Consider the following 20,267-nt stretch of genomic DNA (forward strand, 5'->3'; position numbering starts at 1 on the left):
GGAGGAACAATCACTATAGGCATACACAAAGCAAAAGTTCACATTTTTGCAAGATCAAACAGTTGAAGTTCTGAGTTTACATCATTCCTTTAGAGATTGACAGTCTTGTCTGTTGTTTTAAAATGCAAATATTAAAAAACCCTTAGTATTTCAGGTTAGAAAAATGTTGCAAATGGTGCAGTATTTTGAAGATACTTCTCTTTCTTTTGCAGGTAGTGCTAAGGATTTTGAATTCCGAGGAGCTTAAGAAGGTTCAAATCCTTCCTGCCACATGCCTCTCTTCCTCCTTCCTGGCCAAAGTTATTTCACTACAACAGTAAGGCTTGCTGAGATAGACAGCCCCCTTTTACCCCAGTCAGAAGCACAGTTAGGTCCCAAAGCCTACCTAAAGACTCAAGCCTAATCATAAAGTGGATATTGCTCTATCAAGTGTGGCCAAATTGTGGAGAGAGGTAACGTGTCTTTATCAATGTGGGGAATTATATTTTGAAAGAGTGAGTGAAATACAAAATGTTGCCATGCGCTCAGTTACACACAATTTCACAACAAGGTAAGAGATCTTTTACAAGGCCAAACCAGGGAAGAGGCCAGTATTTCTGCCCACAAGCCCTTTTTCTTGTCCTTCCCCCACAAACCTGGCTTCACTTCAATATTCAGACTATGATAGCAATTACAGTGAAAAGAAAGAAAAAGAAAATATAATGAACTACTTTCTAATTTGTAGATTTCATTGCAATGTGCGTATAAAAAATTTCCTGACAATTACTTCCATTGAAGCAGTGTGTCATGAATATGATCTTGTCTTGTACTCTCAGAGAACATAATTATAGCAGATTTTACATACCTCTTTCCATCTGCTGGCCTTCCAAGCAGGACATCTTCCAGCTCTACATATTTTGTATGTCCGTGGTTTTTTCAAATGCCTGCAGTTTCCTTCTTCTATTTTAGCTTGGAAGCTATTAAAACAATGCACATCACGAAACTTCAAACCTTTTCCACAGGAAACAGAACACTGAAAAGAGAAGTGTATTTCATTACTTTTCTAAAAATCTCAAAGTAGTAAGAAAACCAGAAGAAGCTGTGGCCTCGCCCAAAATGGACTCTATGATTATAGCAATAATTTCTGTATTATGACACAACATCTACTGTACGTATCTGAAATTTCTGTGTAAGCTCTCTCTTACTGAGCATTACTGATCAGATGCCAAACATCTCTCACCTCTTGTTCATTCATTGATGTCGTCATTGACAAATACCTGAGCTCCACCATCCGTATCCACGCAGGAGACAGCTTGATATTACAATCGCACAAGAACATGCTTTAGCAGCCTTCTGTTACCAGGATGCATATTGCTATTTTCATGTAAGCACGATGCTTATCATAAGCATTAAAGAAAGGAAAATGCAAAATCGTGGTTATGCATGTTTCCAGCTATTAGGCTACGAAGTCATGTTTGCTCTGGCACCTCCCTTCCATGAGCTTTGGGTATCTTGCTGTATGTGACAAAGAGGCAAGAGAAGAGGTATAAAGTAAACACTACAGGTTATGGTGCAGTCCTTGGAGGCATGGCCTTGCCCCACCGCCCTGGTATTCTGTTTCCTCCAGAAAGTTGCTACGATATACACGACTGGCTCTAGGGCTTCCCTCCCTCCCTCCAACGTAAAACCAACGGGGCTGCAGATACATTTTGTGAAACCCACCCTGGCAGTACACACTAGCCATGATGTGAGCATATCTGACAGATCGGTCTCTTCTGGAGAAAGGGCCATTCCTCTCCTAAATTGCTGGACTGCTGTGAGACTTTAGTGAGGTTTGAGTTTTGTTCTTCAAATCAGGGCTGTCCTATTCACCTGCAGAGCAGATCTGCACATCCTAGGGAACCTTCAGCCAAACAAAGAACACCTGAAGCACTTCCAAATTAGGTGGCTACTCAGCTGACTTATCTTGGAATGTAAGCACCTAAGTTTTGGTTTTTTTTTTTTTCATCTTCTAATTAAACTTATTTTACATCATCCTATCAAAAAGTTTTGATCAATGGAGACAATTCCTTTTCTGTCTGGAAAGAGAACATAACATGCTTAATTTGTTCTAGGATTTCCTCCGTACTTTATTTTACACTTGGACAAACATTTCCTACACAATCAGGTAGAGAATTAATATTCAAATAAAAATTTGATTTCTAAGTGGATGTGAGAAAAAAAAAGGATTTAAATATAGACTTTCTTCAAAAGCACCGAAGATATTGCTTGTCCTTTTATGTTACATGGTCATCTATGTCACCAGCATTACACACTAACTTAACCAAGCACTTTTAAATACATGTTTCTTCTATTTTCAGGACATGAAGTTCAGATCATACAGCTTTCAGTCCAAACCCTGGCAAATATTTGCCTGAGAACAACCGCAGGAGAGAAGTTTTTAAAATATAGAACAAGCAACTATACTAAAATAACCTGCTAGGTAAGAAACATTTTTCACAATACTACACTTTGTTAAACAGAATCTCAGCTGACTCACTTATGCTCAATACCAAAGGGATTCCTATGGGTCCTTAAACATTTATGTGTCCTTAAACATTTATACGTGTAATCTTAAAGGTTTAATTGAGGCTGTCAATGTGTTTAAAATTAAACCTTTGCAGAATAAAGCAATAAATTTAGTTTATCACGGAATACAATGGTAGCATGTTTCTCTTACGCAACTATAATTATATTTGCAAAAAGATAAGAGTACTGATTTGGCCACAACTTGCCTTTTACATGTCTGCCATACAATTCCAGTAAATAAGAATGTTTGTTTCTAAATTAAATAATTTTGCTCTCAGAAAAACCTTTCAATTTATCATTATAAAATACTGTTCATGTAGTTTTACAATTTGTTTCATTAATTTAGAAACTACTTTGAGATAGGAAGATAACAAATTACCTGAAACTTTTATCTATGAATAATGTAGATCAGAAAACAAACTCTGCAAAGCGTATCATTATAAAAGTCTTTCAGAAAACTCAGCTCTGAATTCAGAGGACTTAATTATCAAAGCAGGTAAGATAATATGTATGCATGAAAACTAAAATACCGATAGCTTGATAATTGATTCTACTCTCCCTTAAAGCTTTTTTTCAGGAATTTCAACCATAAAATGTAGACATAAAGGATCCCTAAACTCTAGAGATTCTTCCTTTTTATTCTTCCGTAGCATGTAAGTGAGGTGCAGCACAGAATTACTTAACCTCCTCCTACAATGTGTTAGGAAAACACCACATGCCCTCCTTCCTCAGTGGCTTTCCCCTGTGAAGCATAAATTAGGCTCCAGAGGGCTGTCAGACAGAGCCCTTCTAGTCCTTGTGGGGACGGCATTCCAGGCTGAGAACTGCAACCAAAGAAGGTGTCCTAAGAAGTCTCCACTTCAGGAGATGAGGCTACCACAGCATAGAATAATCTCACAGCACAGAAGAATCTCACTCCTTAATTTCTCATTGCCCTCAACATTAAGTATTAAGACAACACTTTTCTGCATATATACATATTTGTTTATACAGCTCGTGCAGATATCTTTTATTCAACAAAAATGAGATTAATGGTACAGGGCTAATGGCTGCTAATAGCAATAGAATATACAAAGAAATCTCTTACCCTGCATCTCCGTCTTCTAAAGATCTTCCAATAATATCTCTACCCACTAGATAAAACGTTATAAATTTACTTCTACACAGGTTAGATTTGGGTCTGGGGAGGGTTGTTTGGTCTTTTTTTTCCCCCCTTCCTCATTGGTCCAAACTCAACTGAGTTACATCTCTTATATTAAAATGGCCTAACTGAATCTTTATAATTTGTGCTATTCTTTTTTCTAAAGAAAAGAATTGAAGATTTGTGTGTTAAGTTATTATAAAATATTTTTAGTTTAGTCTATATAAAGAGATTATTTGCGTTTCTCCTCCATAAAGATGTTCTACTGAATTTTGTAATTAGAGTACAATTATACAGGAATTAAGAGAATCCACATTTGTTTTCAATCACTTTAGATGGGAAGCTGAAGAGGGAGTTCAGAAAGGAAAATACCAGTTCGGATGTTAGGAATAACAAAGGCTTTATGAACAGTTATTTCAAATGCTACTTAAACTTTCTTTCACTCAAATACTGTTTAGCTTTGATGACTCAAGCTAGCTGAAACCTATTGTTATCTTAATGTTAAATGCAGAAACACAAATGAAAGATACTTAAGATTTCTAGGTAGAAATTATTTTCAATTATTTTAAAAAAATTTCTGTATTTTAAAAAATTCATTTAAATATAAGAAATAGAATTTAGTTGCCAACTCATACCAAGAAAAAAATCCACATTTAAATAACTTTTTCCAGGGAGTTTTTTCACTCCATGTTAATCTAATGTTATCTTTAGCAACTTAAAAAGACATGTTCAACAGGTTGGGATTATGTTGGAAAATCTTAAATCTTACAAAGTGTAAGTTTTCCAGAAATACAGACACAGCATTTCTGTATATAGATTTGTTATCTTATTCTTTCACATATTCATCAAGTTACAGATCTGATCCTGTGTTTCCATGTATCCAAATCTCCTGTTGAATAGATCTTATATTGACAAAAGAAACTTCACTGTGCAAGAGGTAATTCACTAGTATCCTAATATTACGGGTTTCAGCTTATGAGCTTTCAAAGTTGTTGGGGTTTTTTGTTGTTGTTTTGTGGTTATGTTGGTTTTTTTTTTACTTAAGTCATGAAAGAACGCTGAAGTTTAATTTATTAGGTTAATGTGTGTGTGTTGTTTCACTGAAGGAATGAAAGATCCTGATACTTTTAAAAGCTAACCCCCCCACCAGAGATTACGCAGCTGTAAACCTCTGCTTAAATATGATTGCCCAAACTTAAAAACACATACACTGCCAAACTAAGAAGTACCTCCAAGCAGCTTTGCTTGAATCAGGTGCTTGGGGTACTGCGTCTCCTGGAATTGTGTGGAGCACCTCCTGCCCACTTCAGCGCGGTTCCACAGGGCCAGATTCTTACATCTGCTGCAGTAAGCATCTCCCACCAACATCAGTGTGAGGAAGAGAAACCTGAATATCTCTAAGGATCAGACCCTTTACAATTTCAATGGGATCTTGATAAAATTTAGGCAACTAATTCCAGGATTGTTATTCTTAAAGCCTTGCATACGTACCAGTTACAGAAGCACCTAGGCTGCCCTGAGCCGCAGTCAAAGACCTTAAAAAGTTCCTTTGGTGCTGAACAGTCTAATTCTACAAGCATGCACAATCCTTTTAACAGACTGACCAACTCAGCGCTTTACATGTCCATAAGGACTATCAGCATCCTGAAAACAGATTTTCCTCTATTTCCACTAACGAGTTAAGAGAAGAAAGCAATTGCTCTAAGAGTACACTGAGCGCACAGCAGGCGAATGAGGCACATTACAAAACACAGTGATAGATGATATTTCTAATGCAATCAAAAAAAGATAAGTGCTCCTGATTTTTTTTTTCAAAAAAAAAGTGCTAATGCACTCACCCTGGATGTAGATGATCCAGGATCATCAATGGAGAGTTCAAGAGGGCACATTATTCTGTAGGTACAGTATTCTTCTGAAACTGGACATATTCTGGCTTCATTCCTTAGATAATATATAAAAATAGTTCTTAAACGGACTGTTTCCTCCCAGAATGCCTTGGCATCAGATGCAGGCAGGCTCAGCTGGTGTTCTTTCCTGGATAGTGACCCACCTTCAGCAAGAGAAATGAAGACTACTCCTGTCCAATACAGCTTTTCTCACTGGAGACTCCTGACAAGTAGATAAGGGTTGCCTGTCCTCCAGCACAGAGAATGAATAGCAAAGAAAGGAAACCAGGTCTCTCAAATGCTGAATCAAAAGCTTTAATCGATATAAAGTGGGGATGCCTCTTTTAACTTTTCTGTAAGGGCAGAGCATAGCTCCTGCTCAGTTCTTTGAATGAAAATTATAGGTTCCATAGAAGACCCCCGAGTGGGACTCTCAAGTGGCTAAAGGCATCTAAATACAGCTTACAGGAAGGCATCTTGCTTTGAGCTCCATCCCCACCATCAGTGTTTTCCTTGGAGAACTGCATATTGCACACACTGAGCTAAGACACCTGCCTGACTAGCTTCCTTTCAGCTTTGTATCATCAGTAAACAGCGTCAAATTCTCACTTGTACAGTAGCAAGGCCTTGTTTTGTGCTCTGGAAGCCACTCGTGTCCTTTTAGTGCATCTAGCTTATAGCGCATTTCTTACAAGGCTGAATTTTGCCCTTCATAAGCCTGTGTTCCTTCTTGGAGCTCCTAACACATTATTACATGCTGTCTGTGGAATATGGTCCTCTCACTGCTTGGTGCCCGCTCTGTTCTGTGAGATGCTCTGGTAGTGATCTTCCCAAGGCTTAACTCTCCCGATTGGGGAAAGTACAACTGCACTTAACTCTCTTGCTGCTTGACCTCCTTCTAGTCAAACTTGAACATGGTCAAGAACAAGGTAGTCCTTACGGCTCAACATGTCTATAATGTGGCTTCACTTGTACGACATTCCACACAACTGGAGGCTTACGGAAAGTACATTTTCTGTATATTTTCTGCAGATTGCATGTGTAGGAAAAAAAAAATCCTTAAGAAATTTAAATCTCAAAAGAAATGCGAACCTTTCTTTAAAAAAATGCAAGTTGAAAAAAACCATCCTGTAACAATTTCACACAGAAATTCTAGCACTTGTCTCAACACTGGCTAAAGTAATATTTCCCATATGTCAGGTTCTTTTAAAAAAAAATAAGACTACAGTAAAAAGCTGGACTTGATTACTGTTGTTCAAAGTCATTCCACAATGCTGGTAACTAGGATTCATCTGTTTGGTGTTTTTTCATAGTAATAAAGTTCTGTGAGGATCAGCCTGACACAACTCCTGGTGCTTTCTGTGGCACAGACGGACTCAGACAGGCATGCCATCATCGGTTCCTACCAAATTAAGGCTTTTTCTGCAGCTGACATGCAGAGTTTCACCAAAAGCTTTTTGATTCTTTTGCTATTGTTATTATTTCATTGAAAAGTTGAAGAGCTTGGATTATATGGTGGATTTTGTTCTGAATTTTCTTAACCTTTTCTTTCAAGGGAGCATTTTCTGTAGCTTAGCTGGTAGCTCAGTGGGCTTCTGGATCTGAAAAACAGACCAGTAAATGCAAAGCATATAGTAGTTTCTCTTTGTATTCATATTAGCTATAAAGGGACTTAAAATATAAATGACTGACTAAACAAGTAGTACTGTAACTGTACTGGTTTTGGCTGGGATAGAGTTAATTTTCTTCACAGTAGCTAGTATGGTGCAAGGTTTTGGATTTGTGACTAAGAGTGTTGGTAACACGTGGATATTTTATTTATTTTTGAACAGCGCTTACACAGAGTCAAGGCCTTTTCTGCTCCTCACGCTGCCCTGCCAGCGAGTAGGCTGGGGGTGCACAAGAGGTTGGGAGGGGACACAGCCAGGACAGCTGACCCCAACTGACTGAAGGGATATCCCAGACCATATGACGTCATGCTCAGCATATAAAGCTGGGGGAAGAAGAAGGAAGGTGGGGATGTTCGTAGTGATGGCGTTTGTCTTCCCAAGTAACCGTTACGCTTGATGGAGCCCTGCTTTCCTGGAGATGGCTGAACACCTGCCTGCCGATGGGAAGTAGTGAATGAATTCCTTGTGTTGCTTTGCTTGTTGGTGCAGCTTTTGCTTTTTACCTATTAAAATGACTGTCTCAAGCCATGAATTTTCTCACTTTTATCCTTCCCCATATCCCCGCCCCCCATCCCACCAGGGGGGTGTGAGTGAGCGGCTGGGTGGGGCTTACCTGCCACAGCAGTAGCGCTGAAAAAAGATAAAACATATTACAAATGTTAAAACATATATTCTCTCTTTTTTTTTTTGTCAGGCACTTCCATGTCTGGACAGGAAGATCAGTTCAAAAAAAATGACAAATTTATATAATGGATCAGAATAATTACAAACCTACAGGGTTAAACACAGTAGTTGCTTGAGTTGTCTGACAAACTGCATTTTGATGACCTCTGGCCCAAAAGTCTGTCTGGGCTCTTTTAAAACTATGCTAGAAGTAGACTGTGACCACTACTGCACAAGACACTAGTAAAACATTACTTTGAGCATTACTTAGTTGAGAGTTACTTCAACTTTTTGTTTGCCATATTAGAACTAGCTCTTCTTGTGCCTGCCTCTTCCCTGTTAGCTGCATCTCCCCAGGGGTCCTTGCGATGCTTGAGCATGACATAGGCATTTTTCAGCTAAAAGTATTCAAAAAGTTGTTCTTTCCTTTAAGTACGTAGACTACTGTCAAGAAGCAACACAGACTCTGTAATTAGGGCCTACTGAATTCTTTGATTCAGTCAGTAAGTCTTCACTAAAACAAGTACAAACACTTGTGCCATTAGCTCAAGCACTCAGAAAGGACTGTGGTTACAAGAGACCAAACACTCCATCACTCCTGAGAAGAGTGGATTGAACTCCAAGAGGTATGTGTATGATTTACTGTTACATCTAAGTTACACCTATGTTAACTACAGAAGTTACACTGAAGATATTTTTAAGTCACTTCATTGAGTATAGCTTCGTTTCAAAAGTTCAGTGTTATATCAACATTCCTCTGGTGTTCAGAAAATGTCTTGATTTGATGAAGTCCTCCTTGCAGCTGCAGTCTGTAAGTCTGCTTTGCCACACTTCTAAATGTGCTTTTGCAGCTATAGCAATGAAAAGGAGGAAGGCTAGACTAAGAAGGACTCAAAGACTTCATCCAATCCATCATGCTGCTCAGAGTTTGGATCAGCTACACCTGCACCATTCCTGACAGCAGTTTGTCTTGTCTTCAATGACAGGGATGCTACAGCCTCCTTTGCACGCTTTTTTCCACTGTATAACCATCCTTAGAGTTAGAAAAAAAAAAAAATCTTAGGATTTAATGACAGTCTCTCTTACTGCTAAATAAGATGGTTACTTCTCATTCTACCCTCAGTAGACTCAGAAACACTCACCTCTTTATAACCACTGATTATGTGCTGGAAGAATACCTCATTAAGTCCATTCTTCTATAGACTTGGTCTTGAAAAACACAGCTACCCCAGCCTTTCCTCATTTGTCACTTTGTCCAAGTCTCTTACCATTCATATTGCTGTCCTCTGAACACTCCAACTGTCTGCATGTTTTTTTACAAGGAGGTATCCAAGACTGTATGCTGTGTATCAACTGAAGCACTAGAGTTAAATTATGGCACAACAAAAAGCATATACCCAACAAGCATATACCCAGTATTATTATTCTTTGCTTAAGTTCTTTGTGGCCTTCCCACGTTGCAGAGTTCTAGATGACATTTGGAAGATAAGATCTAGAGTCAAAACTACTTTCTGCAGTAATATTTGCAATCATACTGCAAACATCATGGGATCTTTGATGTAAATTAATAATAAACACACTTCCCTCCAAAAGTGTGAACCGTATTCCCACTAGGGCTGCAATGCCACCCTGTGATCCAAACACCACCTAGATGACATCCCTACCGCACAATTTGACTGGATCTCTAAGATCAGTAACATTTTTTTTAAAAATTAAGCAAGACCATACTTCTAATGACCAAAAGCACAGATGAGTGATGTCTAACTTGTAGAACACTCCAAATAGCCTCCACAGTTACTACAAATTCCTCTGTCTGTTGCCTTTGCATAAGGAAATACAGCACCCCTTGAATCTGTTTGATCTCTTCTGTATCAAAATGTGAAAGGTGAGAAACTAGCACTCCCCATGTTTCAGTAAGATGCAACACAAGCATCATCCCGAAAACACTTTGCAAAGTTCAGTCCACAGCACAGGTTTGGCTCACATGACACTGACAGATGGTCCCCCGAGGTCTATGACACAGGGTAAATCTCCATATTCCTGCTGCTGGACTCCTCAAAACTATTTGCAAAGTGTGCCATGAGGTACTGTAGCACATCTGAAAACCAAACCAGGTATAGACCCATCAATGCATGCTCCAACCACACCTCTCTAAGCCAAACAGGTAATCATGATGTTTAACTGTTGTTCTTTCCCAGGCTTTAGGCAGAGAGAGGTCAAAAATACGGATATTCTTCTGTTCAAGCTCTACAGTGAGACTTCACAGTGCAGGTTTCCAGTTCTATGCCACAAAAAAAAAAAGCCACAATTTTTAGCTGTTGCAATTACTACCACCTACAAAAATACAAATTTGGATTAACTGTCCAAGACCGAATCTTCCATGAACTTGTTAGAGCTGCCTGAAGTCCTTTCTGATTCCTTGCTAAGCCTGGATGGCCCACAATTCCGCAACCACCTGCCCTCACCTAAATTATTGAGAAGATTTATTACTGCCTCTGAAATGAAGTGTCATCCCCAAATCCTTCTGCATCCAATATACGCAACAATACTGCTGTGACTTGTAGGGGTATTTTTATGAGTAGACATGTAAGTAGGCTCGAGAGTCTCAGAGCCTCTTATTCTAACACATGAAGAAAGCCATCCTTCTTTCTCTGTGACTGGATCCTCCAAGAATACCCTAGTATTTCAATTGCAATACTTAGCACCTGAGTAGTTATAGCTAGATTCTGCAGATAACAATCATGTTTTTCTAGTTAACATTGAGCTAAACTTCACCCAGAAAGTATCACTTCATATCATTTTAATACATAAATCAGTTTTCATCAGTTACAGTACTTATGAGAACACATCCTCTGTATTCCGATAGCTTTCAAGTAAAAGTACTGTTCTGAGTTAAACTTATTGACAGCGTTACTTCAAAATCTTCAATTTGAAGACCGTTTTTCCTCCCCAACATTTTCATCTCAATTACTTGTAATGAATAAAAAATTGGTAAATTTGAAGTAGAATACATGATAGATGTTTATAAAGAAAACTAGCATTAAAGGTCAGTTCCCTTATTATTTTGCATGACAGTAAATTTGCCTTTCAGAAGCCATTCTCTTCAACCCAGAAGCTCAGGAAGGATGACCCTCACGCAAAGTAACTGCCATTACCTACTGCTCTCAGTGGAATGGAAGCCAGAGAACAATCTTCTCCAAGTATCATCTGCAGCCAGTATCATCATCTAATGCTGGAATTTCTTAACTTCACTCTCAGCAACAAAAGGAGGCAGTAATCATTTTCTCTAAGGTCAGCCCAAGAAGCACTTCCCCATTTTTGGTCTGGCTACATACTCTGGCTGCATAACAGGGTGTGAACCAGGCACACACCAAGTTTCCACCATTCATATGTTGGTTTCCAGGGCTTCCAGGTACGTATCGTGGATGTGAACACCAGTGCTCTCCAAACCGATCCCAGCGTGGGTGTAGGAGACTCTGGAGTGCACTGAAGTACGACCTAACAGCTAGTCTGCATGTGGCAGCTGAGAACAGTGAGAGACAGCAGCGACTCCTTTGAGGTCATCTAACCTGTTCACTGTCCATAGCCATGCCTCTTCTGACAGGACTGAGTACTCTGTGCTCCATAAAAAGGCAGCCTTTGTCGGATTCTTTTTAAGATAATAATTTCGTTTCAACTTTCACCTCAAGGATAACAGAAAACTCCCAAATAATTATTTTCCAAGCGTGCTGAAGCATATCTATTTAATAGGTGGTCATAAATGAGAAACCGCTTATATATACATACATAAAGTAGGAATGAAGAAGGAATAAAGAGGATTAAAGATGTATTTTGGATTGATGTGGATAATAGGAAGGTAAAACTGCTATGAGAGGATATATACAGCATCTACTAGGAAAGTGTTAATGTATTCTTCTTAAAAAAAGACATCCTGATTAAAACAAACACAACCCAAACAAACCCTTCCATTATATTAAAGTCAGAACCATCAGGACAGACCTTGAAGGTAAGATGATTTAATGTCTGCAAAAGTCAAACTCTACTGATGATGTTACAGAGGAATTTGACAATATTTAAAGTTGCCACCACACGGTCTGAATTTTTTTGTCCTGTGCATCTGGCAGTAGCCTTAATGAGGGAAACCTCTCAGCAAAACAGCAATCTGTCTGGATGGCAGCAATCTGCCTGGATGGCAGATGAACAACCATACTCTTTACAGCTGTTGGAAAAATCAAAGCTAGAACTCTTGAAATTCCACTTAATGATCACATTCACAGAATTTCATTTATTCATTCTAGTTAGATTTGTGAGTAAGTCTCTTAAATTGGCCTCTCTCTCTGACATCTCAAAGCACTATCCATCACCCCAAGCTTAGCACAACTAAAACAGATGACCAAGTCCTCCCTTGAAAACCCTGTCATGTCTTTCCCCCTCACGATGAACACCACCGTTCTGCTCATCACTGCCTGAAGCCTGGAATCCTTTTTGATGCCAACTACAGAGCATTTGAAAAACAGGCTGTTACCATGCTCAGCTCCCCACCTACCGTGATACTCAGCCAGGCTTCTCTGTGCCACGTATTCCCAACCTGTCTACATACATCTCATCATGAGACTGTAAGCTTTTCCAGTCACCAGTCTTCTTTGTTTTACGTACCTAGCACACAGCACAATTAGATCTTCAAACAAGCTTTTAGCTATTACAGTAACACAAGAACAGCAGAACTGCCAAAACAGCTGCAACATTATTTTAGCAATTGTAGGATTTGGCTTTTACACTACCTATATCTTTAGATCCTGGTGGATATTCAGTTATATCCAAGTTCTTTTCAAGGGCATGCTCAGATAATAATTCAGTGCCCAAAGAACCGTATTTCACAGGTGCTACTTCAGGTGTCCTCGTTAAAGAAACTTTCAGAAACTTTTTCCTGTAAATGACTGATGATACTTTACATATTATGCAACTACTTTTCCTGCATTTTCTATTTTTTTCTAAAATTTTAAAAGTCTTATTACTCATTTTAAGAAATAAATTAATTTACAACTTACAAGAGACAAGGTTTTGTTTCTAGACAAAGTTCTATCCTTTTTCTTTCAAAAGAAAAATTGTCTGACTTGTTTGGAGGTGACTCCAGTACTCTGCTGCTATAAAGAGTGAAAATTCCTGATGCCAGGTAAAAATCTCAAGCTTTAGGTGGACTGAGAACTGATAAATAAAACAAAAGCCTTTCATAAAAGTTCACTGTAAAGCCTAAAAAATACTAATTGCATAATTCAGAAAGGAAAATCTCAGCTCAAGCAATATTCAAGTCTAAGTTTCATAACAAGGAACGAAATTTGTCTCAAATTTGGACAAGAATAAGTCAACATGGCATACAGGGAGGAGACTACCATCTTCCCATTTTCTGTAAGAGTATAATCCAAGGCATCAGAGAACAATTATGTTGTATTCCATGTTGTGGCAAAGCTATTTCACACAGATTATGGAGATATTAGTGTGGGTGTTGATGGAAGGTTGTGTGGCACAGTGGAAGAGGAGGAAAATAAAACAAAATGAGCAGAACAGTGGCAAAAATACAAGAAAGGCTAGAAAAAGAGGGAAATTCTTCACAGAAAATTAATATCATAACATTATTGGACTCAAACATGAATAGTTGAGTCAAAGTCCAAAATCAGACTCAGTTGTCATGACCTGTCCCCCAGATATTTCTTTCAGGTTTCTTTCTTTCAGGTTTCAGCTTCTCTGGAAGAAGAGCTCACTATTAGACACAAGAGTTAACCCAACAGAGAACCATCTACCAGTGGCAGGCATGCTAACACTGCTACATGACAGCATCAGTGAGATGCAAAAACAAGCCACGTGCTAATTTAAGATATTTTGTATTTCTGTTAATGTCTGCTTGGTATTTTTGAAAATTTAAAAGTAATAATCACAATTTCATGAGTTAATGATTAATATGTTCTCCTTCAACAGTAATGACATATCACATTTGGTATCTCATTTAACACTTCCTTTATAGGTTCTATTTCATCTCTCAATTACAATAAAAAATTGAATTGTATAGTTATTCTTCCTGCCTTAGTTGCTCTTGATTTGAATCCATTGCATCTGGTTACCACCTGAGAATCAGAAAAACCATAGGTATTTCTGCCTCCTTTCAGCAGCCATTTGGCAGGCTCTGCTACCTCATGTGCAGGTCTTAAGTGTCACTGAAGAGTCTGCATGTACCTCTGCTAAGAACTTCACCATCAGCCCTCATTCAAGCAACATTATCACTGTAATTAATGACAGTATATATTAAAACAATGAGAAGTATGGTCAGCTTATTAATTGCTGGGAGGGAGGAAACTGATAAACTACATTGCTCAGACAGCATTCCTGAAACAACATACCTGGTACGTGTACCTAACTCTTATCATCTTTCAGTTGAATGATATATACAACAGACAGATGGCTGAGGCAAATCACAATTAAAAACACAGGAACAGTGGTAAATTAAAAAAAACAAAACCACAAACCAACCCCAACAGACAATTCTGCCTTACCTCTCCTTCTGAAATCAGTGGCAAACAGGAACAGAGCTAGACCCTCACTAGGTCTTTCTGAAAATCTTAATCTACAAGTATAAATTTGTATCAAATTTACAAGACTGAACAGCAATCCTGCTCATTGCCTTTGATACCTCCTAGAAAGTATTTGGTACAGGCACTTTTACCATTACACCACTGCAGATGTCAAGTTGCTGACTTGGCCAGACTTCACGTCTCATCTTTATTCCACAGTCATATAACACTAGTAACACCTTTAAGCAATTACATGAAGGCAGCAGCACTGGAGACAAACAGTGAGTAAAGTGCAAGCATCAAGAAAGACGGGCAGCAGAAATGGAGATAGGAGACCTCGGGGAAATCCAGCGTGAGCAAAAGAAATGCTGGGGTTTTTTTCCTGTTTCCAATAAATGGATAAATTTCCTGACACATTTCCCAACTGGAGAACAGCAGATGTATCTGTGTCCATCCAGCAGTTGTAATAAATGGAAATTTCCTGACACCGTTTCCCAACTGGAGAACAACAGATGTATCTGTGTCCATCCAGCAGTTGTGTTCACAAAGCTCCACTAAAAGCAAACAGCAACCCAAAGTGAACCCATTGTTGCTTCCAACAACGAAACACAATTTAACAGACTGCATCACAGGGAGGACAGCCTTCTGCCTCTTGTGAAGCTCAGGAAAACTGAACAAATGCATGGGAATGACATAATCTGCATTCTCACTGAAAAGTAATGTTCACCCCTTGAGAGTGACATTTTATTCATAGGTCTTCACAATAAAAGTTGGACCATATTTTTAACATGATGGAGGATCTCTGGTGCAGAAGCTACATTTGCACAAAGGGGTTTGCACAGAAAAAAGCATTTGTTTATATATTTTTCACCATTTAGGTCATTTTATGGATTATTCTTTTTTTATTTTCAGAGATAGGGTCCTTTCAATTAACCAATTACAAAAGTAACTAGAGATAATACAGTCTTACAATGGTAGACCAATTAGTTTTAGCTGATTTTGCAAAAACCTAAACATAAGCAGAAGAAACAATCTTCTGCAATTTCTGATTTATCATTTTTATCATGTTAGCGGCAGCAAAACAGTAGCTCAGAAATTAAAGGAATAACAGATACATGAGCTAGGTGTGTCTGTCTGCTCTATAAAAAGTATCACTTCACTTTTTTCATTTGATTAAAAACTAAGGTTTTGTATTTGAACTTTAAAGAAAACTGGAAATACAAAGCAATATACTGGAATGATACAGTATTGTCAAATTTTTCAGACTTCTTAGAAGCGTACAAAAATATAACTCTTTCTATGGCACTTAACTAAATATCAGCTAAAGAATTAAGAAAAATAACACATTATTTTAAATATTAATTGGGCATGAAAATGTGTTTATATTTTAGATAATAAGAAATACAACATTTTACCTACCTTCACATGTTGAATTCCAGTTTGTTTTTGACCTAAGCCACTCTTCTGTGTATTTTCAATTTACTTACAGATCAATCTTTCCAACATTACAGTCATGTGCATAAATATGAGCATGCATGCAAGCTTCTGAAGGACTGATTCAGCAGGAAATCTAAGTGCCCAATCCTGCTCTCACTGAAGTGAAAGGGCCATAGATAGATGCATGCTAGAACATATACTGATCAATATAGCGGTCTGTCTTAGTGGAGTCGCCCGTCTCCCACAGTTACCAGTTTTCAAAGAAAGGACTAGGAACACCCATAATAGAGAACTACAGAAGATTTTGTTCTTTTCCTAACCCATGCCAGGTAACCAAAATATTTGTGTATTAACCATTGCTAATACTTTAATATTTGTTTAATAACTTTTAAATTTGGGTCTAAAAACCACTTTGAACCAATATTTATGAGTTGTGACTGGGGTTTTCAAAATTGCCACATATATACAGGCAGCTCAGAATGATTTTCACACGCATCTGACCACCCATAACCCTTCAGCTTTTCTGAAAGTTCTAACTCTGCAAAAAAGAAATAAATACATCAGTAGCTTCACATTCCTTTCATTCTCATTAAATGGCTGTATGTATTTAGCCATTTAGGAATGGTATTAAGGACCACCTGCTTTTTTTCCCCTTCCATGATATTTTGGTGTTCCATTTTGTTTGGTTTTTCTTTTTTTACTTCGACTTTGATCCCCTCTTACTTGTCCTCTTTCTAAATGGAGGGTCTGAAAGTTCTGCAAACCTCCTCATGCAGAAGTGTTTTAGGAATGTAAAAAATTATGTTATGCCTTTGAGATTAAGAGTTCAGCATTATGTTACGATCCTCAGTTTTCTATGTCTTTTGTAACTGACTAAGTGGGAGCAGGACTGGAACATAAAATTACAGCTCCAGCAAAAGGTTCAACAGCTAGTATCTTTAAGATTTATCATCCAAGATCATGTGTCAACTACCTATTCCAGTCCAGTTGTCTAATGGCATCAATTGCTGCTTTTATCAGTAACAATGTTTATATATTTTTTTCTGTTCATGAGCTTCCCTTCATGAAAACTATGCCACTAAAATATCACATGAAGTTCGTTGCAACACACAGATTACTCAATGGTAAAAAACCTCACTTTTGGCAAAAGTAGTTAGTTCCCATCTTCCCCCCCCCCTTTTAAAAATTTTTTAAAGGACTTTAAACATTAGCATTCCTTAATAAAGGACACATTAAATATAAACACAAAGCCACACAACATGCATAAAAAAGAAGGGTTAAAATGCAACTGTATTTCACAGACACAAGTCATAGTCATTAAATTAAATTATCACACATACATTATAACTTATTTATTATTTCAAGCTATACAGGCAACATAGCACCAAAATGGAGAAATTTCCTCTAAACTTGATGAACAGTACACAAATATTTGTTTTTGAATTTTGGAAACACGTATTTTCTTTCATTTTTATCAGAATTACCCTAAATGAAATCCACTATCCCAAGTCTGGTTTATGACATTATTTGGGTAGTGACATATGTTATCAGTTATCTCTAAAAAGGCACCCCCCATTTCCAAAGTTTTAAAAAATGAATAGCATATGCTAACGTTAAGATTTCAGCCAGTGGGATATTAAATAAATGTGCTGTATTGGTAATGAGGTATTTTGAAGTTCGACATTAGGCAGCAGCAGAAGTAGAGGTAAAAGACTGAAGCTGGTTTTGAAAACCAAGTTCACTGATTCTGAATTCTCTTTTAATATAAAAGATTATCTTTAAAGATATAAATACTTTTTACACATTAGAAAAAGTGAATGAAGGCACTTATCATACATAGCAAGATTTTTTGCATTAAAATGAAAACAAATAAATATTTCACTTATGCAAGTTTGGGCTGCTTCTGCTACTGCAGAAGTCAATGGGATGCCTGGCAGCAACAACACTGGAAGGGGACTGGGATGTCCATTCTTAAAAAATAAATTTATATTCATTAAAAGTAATAATAGATTTCTTCCACTAGTGCAAAGACAGAATTACACTGAAATTATTCTGGAGCAACTAAAAAGAAAACTGATGAACTAGGAAATCAGCCACTTTAAAGAATATTACATTATGTGTCCGAAGAGCAGTAAGTAATAGCAGTAAGATATTTCTGACACTTAAAGGTAACTTAGAAGATGAGCTGATCCACTCTTTTTATGCTTATTTTCTCTGAAATCACAAGTAATACCTATTAAATGTAAATGACAAAAAAAAAAATGAAGGGGGTGGGGGGGGGGGGGGATCTTTACTTTATCAACATTTCAGAAAAACAAAATATAATTATCTTCTGTAATGGTCAAATCTTGCCTGTATCACTGACCATAAAGATACCTCAGCACAATCAGATTTAGTCCGTTCCCAAAGAACTCAGAAAAACTAACATTCTTAAACTGTAGTTTTGTGGGACTTTTTTAGTGAAACACTTGTCTGTGATACTCAATTTCTTGACTAACAATAAAGTACAATTGACATGACTAGTTTGTTGTCAGTGTTTTGTTCTTTAAATAGTGTTAGAACAGCATAAAAGCACTCTGCACAAGTACTGTTCTTGGGAAAGTTGTGTCTGTCCACTTTTAATCTAAGGTCCCTTTAATTACAGAAAGTACCTTTAAAAACTTTAAAGTAATTAAAAGAAGAACTCTACAGTTATTATCTGACTTCACAACTGGTATATGGCAAAATTTTAGGACAAACTCTTCATAAGTATTAACTTTGAAAAGAACTGGATGTATCATAACCTCAGCTCACAATATAAATGTGAAGTAAGAGCATGAAGCCCAACATACTAAGAAAACAAATGTAAGAAAACAAAGTGCTAATGAGTGCACTACAATTAACTCACACTAGAGAGTATAAATCCTCTTCCATTAGGATGATAAAATTCCAAATGTAGATGTTTTCAAGAAAACCTAACAGAAAATAAAAACCTCAAGATAGACCTTAACTTCGCTATGCTCTGAACCGTAACTGGTAGTGCTTAGCAACAAAGCTGTACAATGACTATATGTGAAACTGTTCAGATGAGGAAACTAGAACACCTCAGAAAGACTTATTGCTTTAGGTAAAGGAGGCAAGAGCAAAGGCATAACTGTTTGCTTTTGTGGTAATACTTACTACCTTCAAGTTACAGCAGCTTTCTGCGCTGCATCTGCTCAGACAAGACATGCACACAGTAAGCTATATGGTTTCAAATGTGCCATGAAGATTTACTGATAATAGACTACCACAACAACCTCTAGGTAACACTCAGTTACAATCTGGATTCAGTAATCCAGCTATGTATTCTTTCTAAAGGAATGAGAAAGGATAAGAAGCAAACATATATTTCAAGTTATGACATACCTGGTTAAAATGTCTGATAAAATTTAGGTTGCTAGCCACACTCATACAAGAATGAAAGTCCTAATGAAATATAAAGCTTCCAAGGTAACATCATCTGCTACCACCAACTGCCTAAGCAGGAACCTTGCTGTTTGGCTACCTGGCTCTCCAAGGGGTTTGGTAAGCACTGAAAAAACTATGGGGGACCAAAAATAAAATCAAACTCCTAAAAATATCAAAATTCTTGTCACCCAAAAATGCAAACAAACTTTCCTCACTATATGAAGCTGGAAGGTATTGTCTTCCCATTTATGAATAGCCTATTTTATTCTTCCAGTATAATTCTTCCTCACACTCCATAAAACCTTTAAGAAAATATATAAAAAGAAAGGTACACAGCACAGTAAAAGCATATATGTATCAGGAATTTTGAGAAACTTACACTTTGTTTTCTATTGTGCAGCAACAACCTAGGAGGCATAGAAAAAGAGACTAGAAAGGAAGATATGACCATTTAACCAAGAGATAAATACCAAAATCTTAAAAGAAACTGAGATAAAAAAGGGGAAGCTTCACGTAGTAGTCAAATACAATCCTTGAAGGCACCATAAAAAGCCTCCATTAAGAAAAGCATACTAGATGAGTAAAAGAGTTATCACCTGTTGAACTGCAGAAGGAAGAGTAAAACAAAACGTATGTTCACACTACACATTTTGCCCAGGTACCAGGCCAGGGCTTTGGCACTGGAAATCTCCTAACTTGCTACTGTGTGTCAAATTATTTCCCAGCTAAGTTGTCCTGGTTTCAGCAGGGATAGAGTTAATTTCCTTTCTAGTAGCTGGTACAGTGTTTTGGATTTAGGATGAGAACAAAGTTGATAACGCACCCATGTTTTAGTTGTTGCTAGGTAATGCTTACACTAGCCAAGGACTTTTCAGCTTCCCATGCTCTACTGACTGAGAAGGCTGGAGGTGCACAAGAAGCGGGGAGGGGG

General features: G+C 37.6%; 1 protein-coding gene across 1 annotated transcript in view; it reads right to left on the minus strand.

Annotated features, from left to right (window-relative positions):
• ADAMTS20 (ADAM metallopeptidase with thrombospondin type 1 motif 20) overlaps nt 1–20,267 on the minus strand; it is a 102,443-nt gene that overhangs the window by 11,591 nt on the left and 70,585 nt on the right. The window contains exon 29 of the mRNA XM_009286265.2: nt 845–1,012. Coding sequence (XP_009284540.1) covers nt 845–1,012 — 168 coding nt within the window. The remainder of the gene's footprint in view (nt 1–844; nt 1,013–20,267) is intronic.

The sequence above is a fragment of the Aptenodytes forsteri genome, unplaced genomic scaffold (assembly GCF_000699145.1).
Source record: "Aptenodytes forsteri isolate BGI_AS27 unplaced genomic scaffold, ASM69914v1 Scaffold103, whole genome shotgun sequence".
Classification (NCBI taxonomy): Eukaryota; Metazoa; Chordata; class Aves; order Sphenisciformes; family Spheniscidae; genus Aptenodytes; species Aptenodytes forsteri.